We start from the raw sequence: 22126 nt of genomic DNA, 5'->3' as shown, positions 1-22126 counted from the left end.
ATTATTAAAAATAAATATTAAATACTTTAAATAATAAAACATGCTTTTAAATGTAATCGCACCCAAAATAGAATTAAAAATAAGTATAAATATATATATATATTCTATTCCTGGTTATGGCAGCCATGGACAGTACACTTTGCATATAAATGCCCTGAAGATAGCTACAAATTAGGAGTAATATATTAAAAAATCGCAAATAGATATATTTTTGGATATTATTGATCCCTACTTGATTTGACAACATTAACTTTTTTTATATATAACTGCCTATCTGTGTTCATTCCTTTGATCAGATCACCATCATCATCTTGTAATAAAAATCGATCATGGCTGTGACCATCAAGCGAGCGGCCCTTATCGTTGCCGGTCTTGGCGTCTTATCATTCATATTGGGAGTCATAGCCGAAAACAAAAAGCCAGAAGCTGGAACCCCAATTCCTGGTAAAGGTGTGGTTATATGCAAGTATCCAAGGGATCCCTCCCTGGCCCTGGGCTACCTATCGGTTGCATTTCTGATGCTATCGACTATCGCTGGCTATTGGTCTCTGTTTTACCCTTACAAAGGGAAATCTGTTCCACACTCTGTCCTCTTTCAAAGCGCCAGTTTCTTCGTCTTCTTCAACATTGCCTTGTAACCCACTGCTCTCTCTCTCCATCATCATTATTATTATGTGATTCAATGATTTCCTTAATTATGTATGGCAGGTTTACAAGTGGGGTAGCAGCCACACTGCTGTTGTGGCCAACGATCACGGAGCACCTTCACTTGATTCGCAATGTTCATCACAATCCCACCACCACATGCCCTACTGCTAAGACTGGACTCCTTGGTGGTGGTGCCTTTGTATCCCTGGATTCAGCCCTCTTCTGGTTACTTGCCCTTATGTTGGCTGATAATGCCCGACATGATCACTTTTATGATGTTGAAAAACACAGCAAAGCTCAGGTTCTCCCAGATGGCTGCTGATTACCATGTCAATAGGGGTGCTGTGTAATGTAGTTCATGCCTCATCAACACCCAGATATCTGTCCCCAACTATCTTTATCTTTATCTTTCTGTATATGGTTTACACTTTGTTCCTATTTCACAGTATTTCTTCAGAAAAAGAAAATTTAAATTTCACCTTCTTTTACATCTGAATCTTAAATTCTACACTTTGATCATGATAATTATTTATTATATTTGGATCATTCAGCATTATTGCCACTTAAATTAGTAAATAATATGAAAGACAGAACATAGCAAGTGTTAAATATTTTCGGTCAAAAATAATAAATTAATAATTAAAGTATTCTCTATATTATTTTTTAATTCATAAAATTTAATTTTTGATGATTACTCAACACTGGTTCTCTCCTTTTTAAATCTCATAAAAGAAAAATGGAAAACAAAATTCAATTGCTTTATTTAATTTATTTGATTAACTTTTTAAAAAGTGACGTGTGATGTGAAATTTAAGCCCTTCAAATCTTTTCCTTTATTTCGATATTATATCTCTTTTGTAAATAAATTGAAATTACCATACAAAACAGGGTAAATTAGAAAAAAGAAAATATCGGTTTTAAAATATATTTAGTAAAGTACATCATTTTATTTTTCAAATTTAGAGAAATAGACAGATTTTAGAGAGAGAAGTACAAAATACGCAGCTAACGTGTCGGAAAACACTTTCTGCAAAACACGTTTTCTTTTATTACATTAGATTTTTTAGTTAGATGTTTAAATGATAATGGTATTGCTCGAGTTATTGGTTCGATTCATCTCCTATTCACATCTGTATTTTTCTTTTCATCTTGTTTTAAATTTCTTTTAAATTTTTAATTAATAAGTATATTGTTTTCAAGTTTTTTAATTTGACTTTTTAATTAATAATCTTTTATTTATATAAATAAAATGATAAATACGTAATTATATAATAAAAATGCATATTATATATATCATTGTGTTAAAAATATTTTTAATTAATAACTCCTTATTTATATATATAATAAAAATTAATTTTAATTTTATTATATTAGAATTTATCATACCCACAATGTAGATGAAAAAACAATGATATTTGAAATATTTTATATATAAAAATAAAAATAATAATGATATTTGATTTTATAGTATTAGAAATCACTATACTGCAATGTAAGTGGAGAAAATAAATATTTAATATATAAACAATTATATATAAAGAAAAAATATATCAAAAAAATTAATTTAAAGTAAAATATATTTAACATAATAATAAATATAAAAAAATGTATAATTTCATTATATAATAACATATTTATTATTTCATTTACATAAATAAAAGATTATAAATTAAAAGATGAATTAAAAAAATTGAAAACAATATATTTATTAATTAAAAATTTAAAAAAGAAACAAGAAATAGAAAATATAGATGTGAGGAGGAGAGGAATCAAACCTAAGACTCAAAAACAAAGTCACTAATGTTTAACCATCTAACCAAAGAAACTCGTTTTGTAGAAAATGTTTTCTGGCATGTCAGCTTAAAACGCTTACTGTAGAAAACGTTTTATATTTCTCTCTTTAAAATCGATTTATTTTCCTAAATATGCTCGGAATTTGATATTGTATTACAAGTGAGTTTACATTTACAGTCCAAAAGTCCTTCAAATGTCCAATAGATCCATTCACATTAATTTTATAAATGATAATAATATCATTTATTTCCACAAATTTTGCTCAATTAATAATTTGATAGGTCTATTCACATATTTCAATAAGCACATTAAGGCATTGTATAATTTATTAAATGGATAATTAAAAAAGAATATTAATATTTTAAATAATCAAACCAACTTTTTATTTCGAGCTTATCAACACTCTTAACAATAGAAAAACAAAATAGTGGATAAGATTTGGATTTAAACTTAAAAAGCAATCAAAGTTATTGCAACTATAAATATTAATAAAAAGACGAAGAATATAATTTTTCTCTCATTAGCCTCCCTCTCTTCCTAGTTCAATTAAGTGTTTGTACATTAATTGCATTTTACTAATTCAATTAGGATTTTACTTCCCCTTCCTATAAATAGATGACACCATCAATATTGTTATTCTGCCTGAAAATAGTGAGAATTTATTTCTAAGTATAAATTCTATTTTTCGAGAATAGTAATTTTATCGGTTTCTATAAGAGAGAGATTAACTTTCTTACAAATTTAAAATTGTTCGAGCCCACAATTGAAGTAGTTCGTGATACGAGAATAGCGGAGAAGACCATTCGGTTGAAAGCCGGGAACGTCAAGGATTCGTCTTGCACAAAGCACAGGTACTTTTCGAGAAAAAAATTATTGCTATAAATATCACAAACCAGCTCGATTTTCAAATTTTATTTTTCACTTTGCAAGAAAATTGATTTCAAACCGACAAAATACAATCACTTTCATTGCACATTTGCAATTCTGTCTGTTGGATCTGGTGCCCTGAGTGTAGTATATTCGTTTGTAAACTTATAATTTTTTTGAACAGATTGAATAACAAAACAAATTCATTGATTACATTAATATACTTTGTATGATTGTCCTCATATGGTTTTTGCATGCAAAGCAAAATGGAAGCAAATGTTGCTCATTGATTTTCTAATGTTTAAACTAATACTAAGCGATATTACGTTGTCAGATCATAATATGGAAAGACAACTTATATTAGTAGACAAACCTAAACGTGTCCTTAGTTTAATTGGAAATGAGCAAACCAATTGAAATTGTCGTATATCAAGTCCAATTAGGGAGATACTTTGTCTTGGGCACCGAAGCAGATGACTCCTAGAAGATAAAGACATAGATGTAACTAACTGGACTGACAATACATTGGATTGGACCCAAGAAAATAGATCTTGAATCCGTTTATGAATTTATTCATTTGTGACGTTCATAGTGTGGCATACCTAAATCCTAAGTGGAAGATGGGTTATGTATGCATGACTCGTATACTTTGATGTAAGTAAAAACCTGAGTTCGAATAGATAATGAACTGAAAGCTGGTGCGATGGGTGCACAACTTCAATAGTTTGTAGTGTCATTCACATTTATAGTGGAATTCATAATCCGAAACATGGGTAAATGATATCATCTCATTGGCATTACATGGTTGATGAAAGTAAACGTGGTCATAGGTCATTTATCTTTGTGATGGATAACTTGATCACTATTTGATGTGATTGACATTTTAATGAAGAAAGATGTAATGATTACCATGAGATAAAATAGGATCATATTGGGAGAACGGATATTATCCCAAAGATATTAAGGATATCCTATAAGGGTAACACACTTATGACAAGGTCATTGGATGAGCACCAATCGAGTTGCTTTTGTAATGGTATGCTGTTGAGGAGAGCTTAGTCACGATACTATAGTTGAATGACTTTGTGACTAAATAAATTTATAATAAATAGGCGAAAAGCTGGAACTTAATTATAAATCATTCGAGCATCAATTGCATATGTCCAATCAGTCCATCCTCTAGCTTGTTGAAACAAAAAATGAATTGCATGTTGAATCAAATGAGCAGAATAAATAAAAATGGTGAAATGGAGAAATAGAAAACATTTGGAAATTATTAAGGTTTTCTCAAAAATGAAAATGAAAATAAGAAATGAATTTATTTAGAAATGAGTAAGGATTTCTCAAAAATGATCGAAAGATTGAGTTTATATTTTTGAGCTATTTTAAAGCCCAAAAATGAAAATGAACCACACGATCATGGTGAACAAGTTGAATGATGAAATATTAAATATATTTTCTCAAAAATTTTATCAGGGGTAAAATCATCATAATTTTACTGAGAGTAAAATTGGGATGAGAAATTTATTTAATATAAATATTGAAGCTTATTTTGGGAAATAGAAAAATAGAATCGGGTGGGATCAAATTACAAAGTACTGAGTCAAAAAGTTCAGAAAGTACTTATAATTGGACCTGATGTGAGAGAGGCCCAAAATCCCCTCATATAACATGAAGGGGCAACCCTAGTAGGAATACTAGGGGTGTGCTGCTCACCCTAATCCTACTCTAAGTAGAAAGTGTTTTCCTATTTGAAATAAACTTCTCTAATTCCATAAGGGTTCTACCTTCTCTCCTTATAAACAGATGGCATCGATAGAGCTATTCACACAACTTTCAGGTATCGTTATTCTGCCTGAAAATAGAGAGACTTTTATTCACTAAAAATTAAATATATTTTCCGAAATAACGATTCTGTCGATTTCTATTTGAGAAGAGAATTTTCGTTTTCACCCCAAAAGAAAAGAAAACTATTTTTATTTTTTGTGTTTGATTTGAATCGTTCAAGCCCATACTCAAAGCAATTCGTGGTACGAGAATAGTGGAGAATATTGTTTGGTTGAAAGTCGGGAACAATAAGGATCCATCTATCCAAAAACACAGGTACGATTTCGGTCTAGGGTTTCTTGCTATAAATATTACAAACTGAGTTGGTTTTCAAAATTGAAAATTTTCCAACAGTGTCATCCCGGATTGCCCGACAACGATGACTACTAGAACATGTACATTTTACCACCTCGGGTTTCCAGACAACGATGGCTTCTAATTATTATACATGACCCTATAACATGTCAATTATATCCGACTCTACCCGAACAGCTAATAGGATAACCAATGTTTCAATTTCATATTATAAACAATTCAATATCATAATACCATACCATTTCTATCAACAATTCATATCACTTATCACATGTCATTTAGTAATATAAATCATACTCATTGCATGTAATTTCCACACTCTGATTTTAGTAAGTTTTGATCTCATTAAGGTTTAAGGAGTACCAGTTGGAAATGAACATGTTTAGATCACATTGTATGTAATTTCCCTGATCACATATTGTATGTAATTTCCATGCCACACATCCATACTTGATCTATGTCATTTGGTTGTGTTAATATATGTGATCAGGGATGGATTTAGTTACGATATATGTAACGAAAATCGTCTTGGTTTTATGTTAATATAATTAATAGACGAGATTATTTGGAATACCTTTTAGATATGGTAGTAAGGTTTTGAGCTCATAAGGTTATATAATGACATGTAATTATAAAGTAATCTATATATATATATGGTCCAAGGAGATTGTTGGAAAAATATGGACATCACATGTTTAATAGGCATAATTACGTGTTATTATTTACTATCATAAAATATTAGCTCAAATTAAAAGTGATCTAATTTGGTTAAAGTTTATCGGGCTTTAATTATTAAAGAAAGTATGAGTTAAATATATGTAGATACTTTAGTAATTAATTTCTAATTGATGATGGGCTGATTAGAGATTAGGATTAATGTGTGAAAGTTATATATTAGGGTTATGGTCCCCAAATTACACATATAGGTAACTTTTCTAATATCCCATATTTGGAAAATAGAGAGTCGCCTTATCAAAATTGCTTCTGTGTTAATTTGGAATATCAAAACTATAAGATTCGAAGATTTCAAAAAATTGATTAATTGAGTTATGTTTCAACATTTAATTTTATTCTTGATGATTTTACATGATAAATCTAAGATAATACATTTTATATTAGATCTTATTTTTATGGTTCTAATAAATGATGCTCTAACACTCTCTCTACTAGGCTTGGCGTATGGAAAAGAAGATGCCTAACCAACCCTCACTGTGAGATATGCGGAAAAGCAGAGGAAACAATTGAACATTTACTTTTGAATTTGGTTAGAGCTGTTTGGTTCAAAGCCTGTCTAGGGTTGAGAATCTAAAGAGAGTGTATTAGTACTTTTGATGTTTGGTTCACTCAAATGATAGGTGCTTTGGGTAAACATATAAGGGAGAAGGATTAACTATCAGAATTGTATACACTGCCTGCCTGGTATATATGGAAGAAGAGATGTGAAAAAATGATGCAAGATAAAAATGTGGATGTCTGGTCTACGATTAGGAAAATAAAGATAGCAGTTACTGAGTCGGGAAACATTAATGAACAAGAAGGGGAACAAAGGGAACCTGGAAGTTCTAATATTATTACCAAGAGATGGATCAAACCAGAGGAGGGGTGGCTCAAAATGAACTGTGATGGTGCTTTTGACACAGGGCCTGGTTCTGCAGGACTGGAAGTTGTGGTTAGAAATGGCCAAGGTTCGTTGGTTGATGGAGATGGAGCTAAAGTAATTGCGGATTATCCTGAAGTTATAAAAGCTTTAGCTGGGAAATTAGGTGTTGAATTAGCTGTAAAGAGGAAGTATGGTAAAATCATTCTTGAATCTGACTCAAAGATTGTTTGCCAAGAGCACTCAGCATAACTCCAGACGTAGATGGAAGCTCAAGCCTATACTTGTTTAGGTGGACGGGCTCATTTCCCAAATTCAACAAGTGAGAATCCAACATATTAAGCGAGAGGCAAATAGAGTAGCAGATTGGGTGGCTTCTCACTATAAGAGGGAGACGTGCATTGATGGTTGGCTTGACAGCCATCTCCCTTGGTGCATCTCCTGGACAAAGATAGGCTTCCAACTCCTCCTAGTGATCGTTAATTTTCCTAGTTGTGGTCTAGGAGAGAGGTCATGGTTTGTTCTTTTGACTTGAGTTTTCACTTTTTGACTCTTGTTTACAAGTATTTTGTACAGCCCAATTTGCCCGGGCCCGCACCAAATAAATAACAGCCCAACTGGCCCAAAATACTAAAACCCTAGCCCAAAACACCCTAAACCAAATCAGAAAAAAAAACCTAGCCTCCATAACCCTAGCCGCCACCCTAGCCTCTGCCATGCCTACCAACGCCACCAACTCTGCCACCGGCCAACCACTCCCTGCAAGGAAGAACAAGCACGCAAGAAATGACAAGAAATAATACAAAAACATTGTAAAAAAGGCTATAAAAAGCCATTCAAATTTTTGTAAGAGGGGCGAACTTCATCACTGTATTTTGGGGATTTCTTTTTGAAAATAATAAAAGAAAGCAGTTAAATCAAAGATTAAAAAGGTGGCTTTCTTATTTTTTTCGTTTTCGTTTTTGTTTGTTTTTTGATTTTTCGAAATATTGAATAAAAAAGTAAAAGGGAGAGGCCTTTTACCTTTTTTCTCCATCATCGGAGTGTTGGAGGCCGAGGATCTGCATCGGAGAAAAGAAGGAAACTTTTGGACTCCCCGCCGCCGTGCACGGCGGCGCCGGCGACCGGCAGCCAGTGCGGTGGCTCTCGGCCGGACCCTTGGCCAGATTTCGGGGACGGAAAGGGTTTGAGAGAGTTTGAAGTTTTTTATTTTGAAAAGAAGAAGGAAATGAATTTTTTGTAAAATTTTTGGAATTTATAGGGGTGTGAATCGGCGCCGTTTTGGCTTGGCACCAAAACACCCAAAACGACGTCGTTTTGCCTTGGATCGGATCGACCCGACCCGAACCACCAGAGGATTCGCGTGTTTTTGGAAGTTGGGTTATTTCTTCTTTTGGTCCTTCTTCTTTTAAATAATTTTGCAATCAAGTTCTTTTTGTTTTTAAATTCGTTCTGTAATTTATTTTCATGTACAATCTGGTCCATTTTGAAACGCAGTGTTTTAGAGGGTGGGGATTATTTCCCATTTGGTCCCTTCATTTTTACGCGCGTCACATTTGGGCCCCGATTCGTGTTTTCTTTTTTAATTTTGGATCTTTAATTTTATTTTTATTTCAAATTAGTCCCTTTTGTGTTTTATTTTTAATTTGGGCTCTCAATTTTATTTTAACTCCATTTTAATACAGTTTTCATTTATTATCATTTTTTTCTCTCACGAATATGTACATACATACTTATATATATTTTACGTATTAAAATATGTATACCTTCATATATATATATACCTTTTTCTTATATGTACATATATATTTTCATATTTTATAATTTTTTTATCTATTCTCTTTATTATTATTATTATTATTTTTCATTTATTTAATTATTTATATGTCCATTTATTTAATGTTTTAGTTTTTTTATTTTATTTATTTACTTGTTATTGCATATACATGATTGATTTGTTTTTTATTTATTTGTTTGTTTTTGCTTATATTATTTACATTATCATCATTATCATTATTTTGCTTCTATTTTTACTCTGATTTACCAAAAAACGAAAAAATTTCAAAATAAGTAATACTCGGTATTTGGGATCTTCGAGAAAATTAAGCCCTAACGTATTGGGTTTCGTTCTTCTTCGTTGAATCTAAATAATCGAGATTACTCCTTTAAAAAATTAAAAAAAAACTCATTATCGGGAATTCAATATGTTGTGTCCTAACGTATTGGATATGACACGTTGTTTTTCGAGATGAGAATTTTCCTAAAAATAACCAAGGCAATATTCAATGATTCGGAATTTTGAGAAATTGTGCCCTAACGCATTGGGCTGCGATTTCCTCATTTGACTCGAACAATTGGATATACTTTTTAAATTTTATCATATGGGTTTTTAGACAAGCAATTTGTTTCGTATAAGTTTTTTAAAATAAAGGACCGTATTTTTTAAATCTCTTTAAAGTTTTCAAATTTCGACATTAAGACATTAAGTAATCAACTAGGTATCAATTTTGGGCGTATCGAGGGTGCTAATCCTTCCTCATGCGTAACCGACTCCTGAACCCATTTTTCTGAATTTCGTGGACCGAAACTGTTGTTTTAATAAAATCAAATCGTTTATTAAAAACAACCACTTTTCAGGGTGACCCAATCACACCTTATCAAAAAGGATTGGTGGCGACTCCCGTTTTCGTTTTCATTTTCAAAACCCAAGTTGACCCCGTTTTTCCATCCAAAAAATGGTGTCAACATATTTCTTAATGAAACTTCTTTTGGCCAAAAAAATAAAAAGAAAAAGAAAGACAAAGAATTATCCTAAAGCTTCTATCAAAGTTCATCCTCTTGCATGAGGCTTAGCTACAAATTAGGGGTAATATATTGAACACTTGGCATTAGTTATTTTATTTACATATTTTAGCTATTATTGACCCCTACTTCTTTCTTTTTATAATAACTTATTTTAAATAAATTTTCATGTATTCACGATAATTACTTAAATTTTTTTGATTAATTTGGATACATGAATTAATTTAAATCTATTTAATTTGAATAGAAGAAAAAGTCTTAGTTTCTGAATTGTCATTATACACGAAATTTACTTAAAAGTACTCTTTTTTTTTTTAATTCAGGAAGTAAGACTGATTTTAAGGTTAAAAAATTAGTATATGATACTAGAAGGTTGCTTTGTCATCTTGTATCTGATTTTTTCCAGGAGAAGGTTTCCATGAATTAAAATTGAGTGCATGAAAACAATTTGATCTTCAAAAAAAGGAATTGTTGATATTGCGGTCAGATTCAACTCATTAAATTGGATTGAAACAAGTTTCGTATTATCTTATTGTGTTGAAAATGAAAGGAAAATTGAATTAATTTCTCAATACATTTGACTTGAGTTTCCATTAAAACCCAGTGTTTAAGCTCCAGTTTTCAGCAAAGTCATCTTCCTCAGTAGTTGCATTCAATTTAGAAGAAACATGGATGCTGTTGAAAAGGTTGAAGATGTGATGTTGCCTGGTTTTCGGTTTCATCCCACAGATGAAGAGCTTGTGGAGTTTTACCTCAAGAGTAAGATTCAGCAGAAATCTTTACCCATTCAACTCATCACCCAACTTGACATTTACAAATATGAACCCTGGGATCTTCCAAGTGAGTACTTTTCTTCTTTTTTATACTCTTTTACACTAATCTTGAGAATATTAATGTTTGACACCCATACTAATACATAACAGGGTGTTTTGATTTTGTTAGAGCTAGCAGCATCAGGCGAGAAAGAGTGGTATTTCTACTGCCCAAGAGACCGTAAATACAGGAACAGTGCAAGGCCTAACAGGGTAACGAGAGGCGGAATTTGGAAGGCCACTGGCACCGATAGGCCTATTTACTCTTCCGATGCCACCAAATGTATTGGTTTAAAGAAATCCCTTGTGTTTTATCGAGGAAGAGCAGCCAAAGGGATTAAAACTGATTGGATGATGCATGAATTTCGACTACCTTCCCTCTCGGACAAAACCCTTTCTGCTAATGTAATGATATTAATCCATTCACTTGTCTCCAATGTTTGTGTTCTTTGATTATGAACTGTCTGAAATTTTTGCGTTGTTTTTCGTTACAGGATTCGTGGGCTATTTGTAAGATATTTAGAAAGACCAATTGCATGGCTCAAAGAGCTCTTTCCCATACTTCCATACCATCTGATATACCCCACCATTACGGCCCTTTCAATCACTTCAATGAAGTGCAACATGCACAACAATGGACAACTTCTCCATTGCCTGTTCCCAACGGAGACCTTCACAATAACTACATGTTTTTACAGTGCACGGTCGATACTTCTTCCGTGGTATTGAGCCCAGATGCAACAATGATCGCTGATGATGTTAGGAACAACTCCGAGAGTATAGATTTCAAGGGGAAACAACAGAGTTTCAATGGCTTCTCAATCAGGTTGCCCCAAGATATGGAAGGCACGAGGAATGATGATGGGGATTGGGGGAGTATTCCATTAATGGGATTTCCATTTAGCTTGTCGCCAAATGTGCTTGATTCATGGAAGCCTAATCTACCATGGGATACATCTCTATATCCAACTGAGATGTCCACTACATATTCAACCGACAGATACCATACATAAATATACTTGCTTGTTATTTTACTCTTCACTTCTCTTTTCTTTTGTAAAATATCTGCATACTCTTCTCAACATATTGAAATTTTTGAAAGGAAAAAATAAATATACATACTTATATATCACTATAAAACTATAAAAAGTAGCGGATTCATTTATGATTATAGAATCAATTACTTAATGTGTTGTTTAAGTTGTGTTTTGATCATAAATTTTTAAAATTTATGACATGGTCATTAATATTATCAATTTATTACATTTTAATCACTTCATCGTTAACGCAAGCTGACATAACATGTTAATATTAAGTTGAATTGCACAACTAGTTCCTATACTTGTTTTTTGAGTACTTAAAATAAATATTTTCTTCACAAAATATTTGGGAACGCAAAGCAAATAATTTGGTCTTATAATTCATATTAAAATTATACAAAGAGTTTGGTCATCCATTTTCTCTTTCATCTTCTTCCAGCAAGATTATTACAATTACCCATCACTTCTTCACTAGATCCACCATGACTTTGCTTCCCCTTCCCGATTCATCCTTGCCACTATCATCCAAACTCACTCCCTCCCATGCTCCCTACAGTCTTTGCCACCTGTTCCAAGATAACCCAAATTTAAGAAACTCACTCTTCCTCACAGAGACCGACATATACAAGACTGATTAGATTGGAAGGGTTGCATGAGGATTATGAGAGACAATTGATTAAGGTGGAAGAGAATGTAGGTCGTCTATACCGTTCAGCTGCCAAGCAAATAAGAAGCGAAGATGAAGTGAATGCTTGAAAGAAGCTGAAAATGGATTTATGGATGAAATAGAAGAAAATTTAAGTAATTTTAATTTTCTTTTTTAACCAATAACTAATCATCTAATTCGCTTGATGTTGGTAAAAAAAAATATTAAAAATTTTCTTCTTATTCATCTCCTTTGCGTCTCAATTTTTTTTAAAGAAAGAAATTCGTAAAAAGGAAATGTAGAACTAATGCAATTTAACCTTAATTTTTTTGTCTAAAATGATGATATAACATGTCTGTGTAAATGACAATTAATGACTCAATGATCAAAATACAAAAAAGTAATAACATTAGCGATCATACCATAATTTTTTTTTAAATTCGATGATCAAAACGTAATCCAAAATTATCAAAACATTGTAAACATTGAAGTCCATTTGCCAATAGAAAAAGAGAACCTCTAATCTTCTGAAGTCATTGGTGGCACTTTCCAAAGCCTTGCTGATCACATATCAGAATTGAAATGATGATTCGACATCTAATTTCTTAGCTCTTTGAAGCTTGCTTTTCCTTGGACTTCTGGATCTTCAGAACCTTCTTCACAATTTTCTGCTCTTCCACCAAGAAGGCTCGAATTATCCTTCGAAAACAATCGGATTTTGAATCAATGACAACCGTCAAACACCAGAACTAGCATCCATGATCATATAACAGCAAATAAATAATGCACTACTTTCTATTTATACCTCTCTCTAACAGCACTGCAGGACAAAACACCACCATAAGCACGATTCACAGTCCGGCGGTTCCTTGGCAATCTAGACCTTTTGTATTCAGCAGGTCTCAAGTGAGGAATCTGCAATGAACCCATGTAAGTAACCCATAAGACCACCCTCAAAAACCTCATAACCTAAATCTTCAGTAAGACCCTAGTTGATTGAATCTAAAGAAACAACCCCATGATGCTATTTTGGTCAAAAAGGTTTTACATTTCAACTTAATATACAGATGAAGTACCGTAATAAAAGGATACAAAGTGAAATGCTCTAGTGGGTTCCGTCATATACAGAAAACATCCTTATGATGAAGTATCTTATATAAGTATGCTAAAGTGGGTTCCATCCATCATATATGATTATGCAATCTGGGGATTTCAATATCAATCAAGATATGATGTTAAAGCAAATATTTACACCGATATACTGCTATGGCTTTCATTACATCCACAAGCACGAAAAACACACCCGACCAACAACACATTAAATTTCCAACAATCCAAAGTTCTTGCCGGTTCCGAAATGATTTGATTAATACATTTCCTTATTTTAGGATTTGAAACGTTTAAACTCTATACATAACATTTGACAAACTATTCATACCATTAGATCTTAAGCAATTATATAAAACCATCCCAAGTTTTTTTTTATGCTCAATTCGGAACCTAAAACCCATTAAGCAAACAACAGCAGCAACATGAATATAAACAGAGAGAGTATTATTTTTGTGTAAGCAAAAGTATACCTAAATATCATACTCATGGATCAAAATAACAATAAACTCAAGATTTCAACCCAAAATCCAAATTTTTCACCCCCCAAAAAAATCTGAATTTAAATTCAAAAGGAAAAGAAAGTACTTACACCCTGAATTCTCTTGCCAGTGACAGGACACTTAGGCCCACTTGCTCTTTTCTTAGTTGTCTGATAGACCAATTTCCCACCTTTAAAAGGAAAAAACAACATAAATTTCAATTAAAAATTAGACCATAAAAATGCGGCACCAATTTCTAAACTTGCAGACTTACCAGGGGTCTTAACGACACGGTGTTGGTTGGATTTGGTAGCGTAGCTATGGCGAGTACGGTAAGTGAGCCTTTGAACCATTTTTGATGGTTTTCAAACTTTGGGTTTTACCTTCTCTGCTCTGTTTTATGGGAAGACTTAAGAGAGACAAAGTGGAGACCAAAGGGTTTTGTACTAGAGAAGACATTGTATAAGTATGGATTCTTTAGGAAGGAAGCCCTAGATCGTACGATTATGTTTTGAGGTTTTTCTATCAACGGTTAAGATTATGCGGATTTGTTAGTAAATTATATAGTTGGTCATCTAATTTTAAAACTTTTCATTTTGGACACAAAAAATATTTGCAATAAGGCATCACAATTTTCATTTTGGTCACACTCCATGAATTTAGGATTACGCAATATTATTTTACACTCATTTTAATCACTCATTTTATCTTTTTTTTATTATTTTCTTTAATTTTTTAGAAACTTAGATAATTTCATGTATTGAGAAAAACTAAGACTCTAATTATTTTAGAAAATATGTCATTTTCATTTTCTTAGAAAATAAAAAGCATCAAAGAAAATGTGCTTTAATTAAAAATGTTAAAATAATTTTTGAAAAATGAAACTATCATTGCGCATAAAAAAACTTAAAATTTTATATATTAAACCATATGAAACTATCACGTGCAAGATTTATATCATATTATGGTTAAATATTTTAAAATATTTAATAATTTATACTTCCTTGGTCATCCTTTGAAACAATTAATTATAATGTTTTATGGGTTTGTTTAGATTATACTTGACAGTGCGAGAGGAATAGATATACATGCTGTATTAATTTCAAAAATATCAACATGGGAAAAGCAAAAAGGATGGTTCAACATTAATCTTCCTATTAACAAAGTTAATCTTGCTTAATTTGGAATGGCACCATAAAAGTTGGTCTCTTGTCACATTAGACATGTTCAAAACTCTTGCCACTAATTTCAAATCCACTTGAGAGAAGAAGTAAAGCACTTGATCTGAATTCTCCTCTTCATTCTTCTTCAATTTCCTTAATATGCAGTTCCCACTCCTTACTATTTCCCTAAGCTTCTTATCCTTCTGCAATTTCATCATCCAACATGTTACTTCTTCAAGTAACTCGAATTCTAATACTTGAATCAAGTAAAGACTAACCTTTTGTAAGCTAGTTTGAAGGGTTGCTAGAAGTTGAAGCTCATCAGGCTCTGTAGGTTCCACTTGAGCACCTTTCCTCATCTTACGGATCACAATGTTAGCATCTTTATCAGCTCGAAGAAATCGCCAAAATATTCTTATTGCTTCCTCCATGATCTCCACTAGCATATCAGCTGTAATTGCATTGTCATCTTCATCTCTTCCTTTTCTTCTACCTTTCCTTTTATCCTTCAAGCTATCCTCTACACCACAATCACAGCTTCCATTAGTAACTCATTGAATTTATGGTTGATTAACATGCAAGAAGAACAAAATATTTACCTCGGATGACGGGAACTTGAAGGAGATTCCGTAGAACACATCGGTTCTTGATGTAGTTTCGTACCCTTGGACCTTCAAAGGGTTCATTCTCTACGAACCTTTGAATCAGAACTTGGAACTGTTGAAATTCACCGGCAACTTCATTGTATCGACGCATGCAGTAAGGATCCGATTCCCATATTCCAATGGCTTTCTCGTATTGCCAATGAAGTATTTCCCAAGAAAGGCACAGTTGCCCTACGTACACCATTTCCAGATCACCGTGGAGTTCGTTGATGAACTTCGACATGGGGTCAGAATTCGATGTTTTCCGCCTTCTTGGCCAAAGGTTTTGAGGGAGGAGAGATGTAATTGGTGGAGCTGAAGATGATTTGTGGGTTGAAATTGATTGAAATGGATCCTTTGAATGAAGAACCCCTATGAAATTGTCAAGAAACATGAGTTAACTTTGCATGAAACCTAAACTATAATTTAACCAAAATAAAGGTATAAAACAGGCAGAATTGGCCACTTACACATTAATCATAATCTGAAAAGCCACTTGTTGAAAAAAAAAAGTTCAAAGTGATTTTTCATGAAAAACAGCTTTCCAAGTTGTCTTTTGTTCACATTACTTTTAAAGTGCTTTGAAAAAGATTTTGTGGAGCATGGTGTTAGGTAAAGCTTTCTCATAGATGGTTGGTGTCTTGAATGGGATGTTGGAACTAGGCTAATATCCTAAGACATGAGCTGTTGGCACGACATTAATATGCAAACATGCAAGACATATGATTAACAAATCAAAATTTATGTTTAAATATAAAAACACTTTACATGAAAAAGGATAAGCAGGAAGATAATTCATGATTAAGCATTGAATTTTGTAATGATAGGCAGGAAATGAAATGAAAAGATAAGACTGACTGACCTATTGCATACATCTTCTGGTAATTCAAGATGTCGAATTTCCTCATCCTTTCTCTATAACTCTTGTAGAATTTGTGAAGTTCACTCATTCTATCTGCATATTGGAACTTCTCATCAATTTTCCATGGCTTCAAATCATCCATTATCTTTGGGGATTCTGATTCTTCTAAGATGGTTGGCAGGCCTGTTGCTTTAACCTTTTTCAGCTCCATTTTCAGCTGTTCTATCAGTTCTTGATGTTCCCATAAAGTTTCCAAATCAGTTGAATCCTCAGGATCTGAAGCTAATGGATTCTCTAAATTGGACTTTTCTGAATTATCTAAAGCATTTATATCCTTATTCTTGCTCTGAAGCTCTTCCATTGTGTCTTCATCTTCAATGTTCCTTGAAGAATCAGCCTCAAAATCTTCACAATCACTCAGGTTTTCAGGGCTTGAAGTAATGGAACCCATATCAGTCTCTGGAACAGTGGTGTCCTCCTCTGAAAGAAACTCAAGATTCCCTGGAATATTTTCGCAAACAATTGGTTTACTTTGTTGGGTATCAACTTCATTCTCTGATGAATCGTCTTCCATGAAATCTTGTTCTGACAAGAACCCATTGCTGGAATCAGCATACATTTCTTTCACACAAAAGCTTAAATCCTCAGGCTTCTCCATTATACAACTAAGATCATCCCCTGACTTGAACTCATACTTGTTCGTGCTTGTATAAGGAATTGAAGGAATTGAGTCTAGGCCAAGGTTATATTTCTCTTTTGCTTCAAATTTCTTGCTGAATTCTTCGAAAGTCTGAGTTTGAAACTGAAACTTGAAAAAGAATTTTGGAGATTCATCTTCTTCAATGATTCCAGTGTCTTCAACCTTCGGTTCAGTAGCCACAGGTTTGATTTCCTTCGTTTTCTCTTCTGTGACATCCTCTGGCTCTGTTTCAATTGGAATCGAATTATTGAGCTTAGAAATCTCATCACTCTGAATCCTGACACCATGAAAAATATATATAAAAAAATAGAAGGAATTATTTAAGAAAGAAACTATTATTTCCATTAAAAAAAGAAAAGTTAAATAAAAATTGATTTACCATGACAAAGCTTTGCTGAAGATAGCAAACAGAGAGGAAAACAGGGCAGAGATGGAGATCAATAAAAACCCACCAAAAGGAACCAAATTTTGAAACAAAAACAAGTTAAAAGAACTCATATTCTTGAAATTAAAATGGGTTTTGATCATAAAATCATTCAGGGTACGCATCAATATAAACCATCAATCTCTTTCTTTTTTTTAAGTTGAAGCAAAAAAAAAACAGAGTATCAGAAATCCCTTGGAACTCTAAGGGTCTGTTTGATTGACGGAATTGATTTTCTGGAAAATTATTTCCAACCTTTTCAGCGTTTGATTGGCGAAAAATATTTTCTATTTGGTAAATGAACTCCAAAACAAGGGAAAATGGGTTATATTTTAGGGAAAATGTCTTACCCTTTCAATTTCCGTAAGACATTTTCCGTGCTCTCCTCTTTATCGCCTCCTTCATTACTTCCTTCATTTCCGGTAGAAAACTGCTTCTGTTTATCGATTTTTCAGTAACTTGTTTTTTTAATTATTCAATACTTGTTTTTTTAACACAATTACAAATAATTTATTTGATATTAGTTTTTTTCAATTTATAACGATTAATATTGTAGCTTAATAATTGAGTATTATTATAAATAAATCATTGCAATATATGGAAAAATAATTTAAAATATAAAAATTTATTAATATATATTAATATATGTAAAAACAACTTTTCCAAAAATATTTCCAAAAAATCTGCCAAGCAGCAGAAAATATTTTACACAGATTCAATCAAACACCAGAAAATATTTTCCAGTAAATCATTTTACAGAAAAGTAAGACATTTTTCAGAAATCATTTTACGAAAAATATTTTACTCTCAATCAAACAGACCCTAATTATAACTTTGAAAACTTGGATTCAAAAATAGACACTTCACCTATAAAAAAAACATAAACCCCATGAACATGATGAAATTCAAGAAGGATCAAAAGTGATTGAAGTCTGACCTAATTACGTGAGAATTAGAAAAAAATAAAAAAATAAAGGGAAGAAAAGAACATGTCAGCTACTATAAGGTGTTATTTTGATCTAATCTTTGGATTGCTTAAAGCCCTGGGAATTCTGAAGACCGTTATATGAGAGATTTTTGAGAGAAGATTATGATTTTAGTTGAAAGGTCGGTTTTGTTGCCTTTGTATTTTAGTGTGCAAAATGTGTTTTGTATGAAGAGCAAAAAATAATTGGGTTAAATCGAATGTTTACGCCTTTCATTATTTATTTATTCTTTTTTTTTTTAGGGTTGAATGTGAAAATTTTGGTTGGAAAGATGAAATTAGTTAGGAGAAAATTTTTGACCAAGCAATAGGAATACTTGAAGGCCAAATATATGAAATTGTGATTCTATGTTATTAATCAATAAGAAAAATCTGATTGAAAAAAGATAGAAATGACATAAAATTACAATTTTATATAATTCTTTCTCGAATTGAGTGTTAAGACACTGTGAACTATGATAATAATTTCTTAGAGAATATATGTAATTATAAATTTAAATTTCTTACCATTACAATATGAAGGGAAGATGACAATATTAGTTTTTGGGTGCCAAATGGAGTGGTTTAAGTATTGCTCTAAAGGGGTATTGGCAAAATATAGTTGACTTTATTCATTTAACCATTATTATAAAAATGATATTTCATTGGGTTTAGAATTCCAATCTAACATTTTTTTTCCTTATTCTCACTTTGTAATTTCTATAATAATAAAATTTATATTAAATACTTGTAATGATAAATAATTTGTTTTGTTCACATAAAATTTCAAAGTCCATTTAATTTATCTTTTGAAATATTTAATACGGGTGTAAAAGTAAAATTAAGGTGGGTTTATATCTTTTTTATAATTCTTTATAAAATTAATATTTTAATAATTTTATTGTTATATTCTATAGTCCATTCATATAGATTATGCATGTCAAATTTGACATAAATTTAAAATTTCTAACTATATAATTTATGTAAAATACTTTTAATCATTCAGTTACAATATTTTAAATCTGACATGATAGAGATATCAGATTAGTTCAAAAATTTATATGCATGATAAGTACAATTATATAGATAAATTCAACCGCTGAATCATTAAAATATTAATCATACAAAAATGTACGAAATGATGTAAAATTTATATATATAAATATAAATAAATAATTATTTGCTACATTAGTTATGAAAAAAAGTTTAATTCTACAAATAGATTAGATTTTGTCCTGTACCTTTAAACTCTATTTAAAAAATTTAAAATATATACTATATAAAGTTTGGAATTCAAATATAGCATTAACAACACTCTTTTTATTGTGAAGATGAAATATTGATTGAATGGAAAATGGTAAGAAAAGCAGCTAAAGTGAGAACATGGAAAGTAGACATTTGATTAGATATGTGGGCATGCTACGTATGAAATCACATGAACCAAAACAAAGGAAAATATGAAAGAGGGGAAAGCTTTGTTGAAATTAGAGGCATTTTTAGATGGAACTAAAGTGCCACTTAATTTCCAAGTATTTAACAATTTCTTCCTAACCAAGTTTCACTTACCATCAACACTAAACCTAAAACAGAATTAAGCCCAATTTGTGTAATTAACAAATTTATTTGTTCATTAAAAATCTTAATATGAAATATAAACAGAAACAAAAATAAATTGAAAGCCGGTTTTAAACTAACCTTGATAACAAGTCTTCTTCTCCAACTAATAAGTCAATTATAGTGATTGAGGATGCCTCAAGCCACCAAACCTTCCACGTGTAAATTAATTGCTGGAACGCCCAACAACTAATCTTTACCGAACAAGCAACCACAAAATACACATCCATGATTTAGCTCTACGGTGGTCTTGCAAACTAGAAGGACCCAACTTAAACTAATGACCTCAACCGCACCAATCATTTAAATCCAATTGTTATTTCCCTTGATGGATCCAACCAACCACTTAATTAGACATACCAATATGTTCTTCGGTAGACCGAATACGACAGAAGATCGTATTATTCCTTCCAATTCTACGCCTAACAACATCGAATCAATGAGCTCTTTTTGACTTGGTGCCAATATATAAAAATATTAAAAATCCAAAAACCAAAAAAGGGCGTCCAGTTCAGCGGTGTTTCGTCCACGTCAGCGTGCTTTACTAAAAAAATATTTTATTAACAAAATCAGGTTCCGTTGTCAACACCGTTAGAATTATTTTATTAATTTTTTTGGTGTGATATTTTGAAATAATAAAAATACTGATCACTTGGTAGCCATGCAAAAAAAGAAATGACATTGTAAAGGGCTTGAATATAACAAAAAAAATTTAGCATTATTAACAATTGAACTTGTATTTTTAAATCCAAAAAGTAAAAGAATTAAATTACTGAAAATAAAAGTAAAACTAAATTCTAAACATTTAAAAAATACAGAGACTTGAAACATATTGTAACTAAACTTCTTATAAATTTCTAGATGTATTAAATTAATTTATAAAATTATTTTAACCAAACATATTTTTCGTTTCTTTTAACTCTTGAGATTGCATTATTTGTCAAATCACCTTAAAATATATAGATTTGTTAACTTTGCAGACATGACATACACGTAAATTGTCATGTATATGCACATCAACAATTAATTCTTGAGATGGCTTCCATATGACAATTCATGCGAACGTCGTCATGTAAGCAAAATTAACAAATATTAATTTTATCATCTATTTTGATGTGATTTAATAAATTTAGAAGTTAAAAATAAATTGTATCTTAAAAGAGTGGATGAATGTGGAAAGGTTCAACACGCTTTCTTAAGACGAAATATAAATCCAGAAGCATACAGAAACCAAAGTCAACGCACGTACGAGGAAAATTAATTTGGAACTTTCTTTTCACACACCTCCACCATTACAAATTTATATGCACAAAATAGTTACTTAATAAAATAATCTTCTGTTGGTGGACAGGTCAGAGATAAGACCACAATTTTGATCTCTTCCAAAATTGAAATCAAACCTATAATATATATTTAGATTATGACAGGCTGAGTGAAATTTTTAAAATTTATATAAAGTTATTAATGCTCATATTTATAGTGTTGTTAATTTAAATTTTTATTTATTTATAAAAATAAACAAAACACTCTCGTAATAATAAAACTTTGTAAAACATAGACTTTTGATAACTTCAAAGAGACACCCAACTCAACCAAAATTTCATTATAGTTGGTGTGCTTATAGGGGAGGGATCTATATATTTACATTTATGTAAAACTTTTAGTTTTACACTCTTTTGTATCTTATTGTATGATTAATATTGTAATGACCCAACAGTTGAATTTAATTTCACGGTTAAATAATCATACAAAAAAAATGTAAAATTATTTTAATTTTACTGAATGTTTCCCATATACAAAAATTTTGATCAAAATTCA

At 31.5% G+C, this 22126-nt stretch overlaps 4 protein-coding genes across 8 annotated transcripts; 2 read left to right on the top strand and 2 right to left on the bottom strand.

The window, feature by feature from the left end:
• The first annotated feature begins 179 nt into the window (after window positions 1-179).
• On the top strand, window positions 180-1136 carry LOC107887767 (uncharacterized). The gene is made up of 2 exons (XM_016811996.2): window positions 180-634; window positions 709-1136. Exons 1-2 carry the CDS (start codon window positions 330-332, stop codon window positions 968-970), a joined length of 567 nt encoding a protein of 188 aa, XP_016667485.2. The 5' UTR covers window positions 180-329; the 3' UTR covers window positions 971-1136.
• Window positions 1137-10238: 9102 nt separating this feature from the next.
• On the top strand, window positions 10239-11832 carry LOC107888126 (protein FEZ). Its single transcript, XM_041091890.1, has 3 exons — window positions 10239-10690; window positions 10793-11067; window positions 11157-11832. Exons 1-3 carry the CDS (start codon window positions 10519-10521, stop codon window positions 11673-11675), a joined length of 966 nt encoding a protein of 321 aa, XP_040947824.1. The 5' UTR covers window positions 10239-10518; the 3' UTR covers window positions 11676-11832.
• A 215-nt stretch (window positions 11833-12047) lies between these two features.
• On the bottom strand, window positions 12048-14461 carry LOC107886864 (60S ribosomal protein L34). Of its 4 annotated transcripts, XR_001680935.2 has the most exons (6): window positions 14212-14408; window positions 14048-14127; window positions 13154-13263; window positions 12866-13047; window positions 12411-12417; window positions 12048-12268 (listed from the first exon to the last, which is right to left on the bottom strand). XR_001680935.2 is itself a non-coding variant. In XM_016810952.2 (4 exons), the coding sequence occupies exons 1-4, from the start codon at window positions 14288-14290 to the stop codon at window positions 12954-12956; spliced, it is 363 nt and encodes a 120-aa protein (XP_016666441.1). In that variant the 5' UTR covers window positions 14291-14461; the 3' UTR covers window positions 12768-12953. The 4 variants fall into 4 exon arrangements, 1 of the variants encoding a protein (XP_016666441.1); XR_005912417.1 differs by having other exon boundaries at window positions 12048-12417; XR_001680934.2 differs by lacking the exon at window positions 12411-12417.
• A 555-nt stretch (window positions 14462-15016) lies between these two features.
• On the bottom strand, window positions 15017-17975 carry LOC107886865 (uncharacterized). Of its 2 annotated transcripts, XM_041091889.1 has the most exons (5): window positions 17686-17967; window positions 16607-17583; window positions 15700-16116; window positions 15379-15620; window positions 15017-15303 (listed from the first exon to the last, which is right to left on the bottom strand). In XM_041091889.1, exons 1-5 carry the CDS (start codon window positions 17853-17855, stop codon window positions 15049-15051), a joined length of 2061 nt encoding a protein of 686 aa, XP_040947823.1. In that variant the 5' UTR covers window positions 17856-17967; the 3' UTR covers window positions 15017-15048. The 2 variants fall into 2 exon arrangements, with proteins under 2 accessions (XP_040947823.1, XP_040947822.1); XM_041091888.1 differs by having other exon boundaries at window positions 15017-15620; window positions 17686-17975.
• Between the last annotated feature and the right edge of the window lie 4151 nt (window positions 17976-22126).

Source organism: Gossypium hirsutum, chromosome D04 (genome assembly GCF_007990345.1).
Source record: "Gossypium hirsutum isolate 1008001.06 chromosome D04, Gossypium_hirsutum_v2.1, whole genome shotgun sequence".
Taxonomy (NCBI): Eukaryota; Viridiplantae; Streptophyta; class Magnoliopsida; order Malvales; family Malvaceae; genus Gossypium; species Gossypium hirsutum.
Note: the sequence above shows the minus strand (reverse complement) of the source record. Positions and strands in the feature narration are given on the sequence as shown.

What these genes read in the sequence shown, in the direction of transcription:
- LOC107887767 (XM_016811996.2), top strand. Translation starts at nt 330, where the DNA reads ATGGCTGTGACCATCAAGCGAGCGGCCCTTATCGTTGCCGGTCTTGGC. An exon ending in GTCTTCTTCAACATTGCCTT is followed by an intron (nt 635 to 708) that starts GTAACCCACTGC and finishes TATGTATGGCAG; the next exon opens with GTTTACAAGTGGGGTAGCAG.
- LOC107888126 (XM_041091890.1), top strand. Translation starts at nt 10,519, where the DNA reads ATGGATGCTGTTGAAAAGGTTGAAGATGTGATGTTGCCTGGTTTTCGG. An exon ending in TGAACCCTGGGATCTTCCAA is followed by an intron (nt 10,691 to 10,792) that starts GTGAGTACTTTT and finishes TGATTTTGTTAG; the next exon opens with AGCTAGCAGCATCAGGCGAG. An exon ending in ACAAAACCCTTTCTGCTAAT is followed by an intron (nt 11,068 to 11,156) that starts GTAATGATATTA and finishes TTTTCGTTACAG; the next exon opens with GATTCGTGGGCTATTTGTAA.
- LOC107886864 (XM_016810952.2), bottom strand. Translation starts at nt 14,290, where the DNA reads ATGGTTCAAAGGCTCACTTACCGTACTCGCCATAGCTACGCTACCAAA. An exon ending in CCGTGTCGTTAAGACCCCTG is followed by an intron (nt 14,128 to 14,211) that starts GTAAGTCTGCAA and finishes TTCCTTTTAAAG; the next exon opens with GTGGGAAATTGGTCTATCAG. An exon ending in TGCAGTGCTGTTAGAGAGAG is followed by an intron (nt 13,048 to 13,153) that starts GTATAAATAGAA and finishes TTGTTTTCGAAG; the next exon opens with GATAATTCGAGCCTTCTTGG.
- LOC107886865 (XM_041091888.1), bottom strand. Translation starts at nt 17,855, where the DNA reads ATGCGTACCCTGAATGATTTTATGATCAAAACCCATTTTAATTTCAAG. An exon ending in TTCAGCAAAGCTTTGTCATG is followed by an intron (nt 17,584 to 17,685) that starts GTAAATCAATTT and finishes TCATGGTGTCAG; the next exon opens with GATTCAGAGTGATGAGATTT. An exon ending in TCAAGTTCCCGTCATCCGAG is followed by an intron (nt 15,621 to 15,699) that starts GTAAATATTTTG and finishes ATTGTGGTGTAG; the next exon opens with AGGATAGCTTGAAGGATAAA.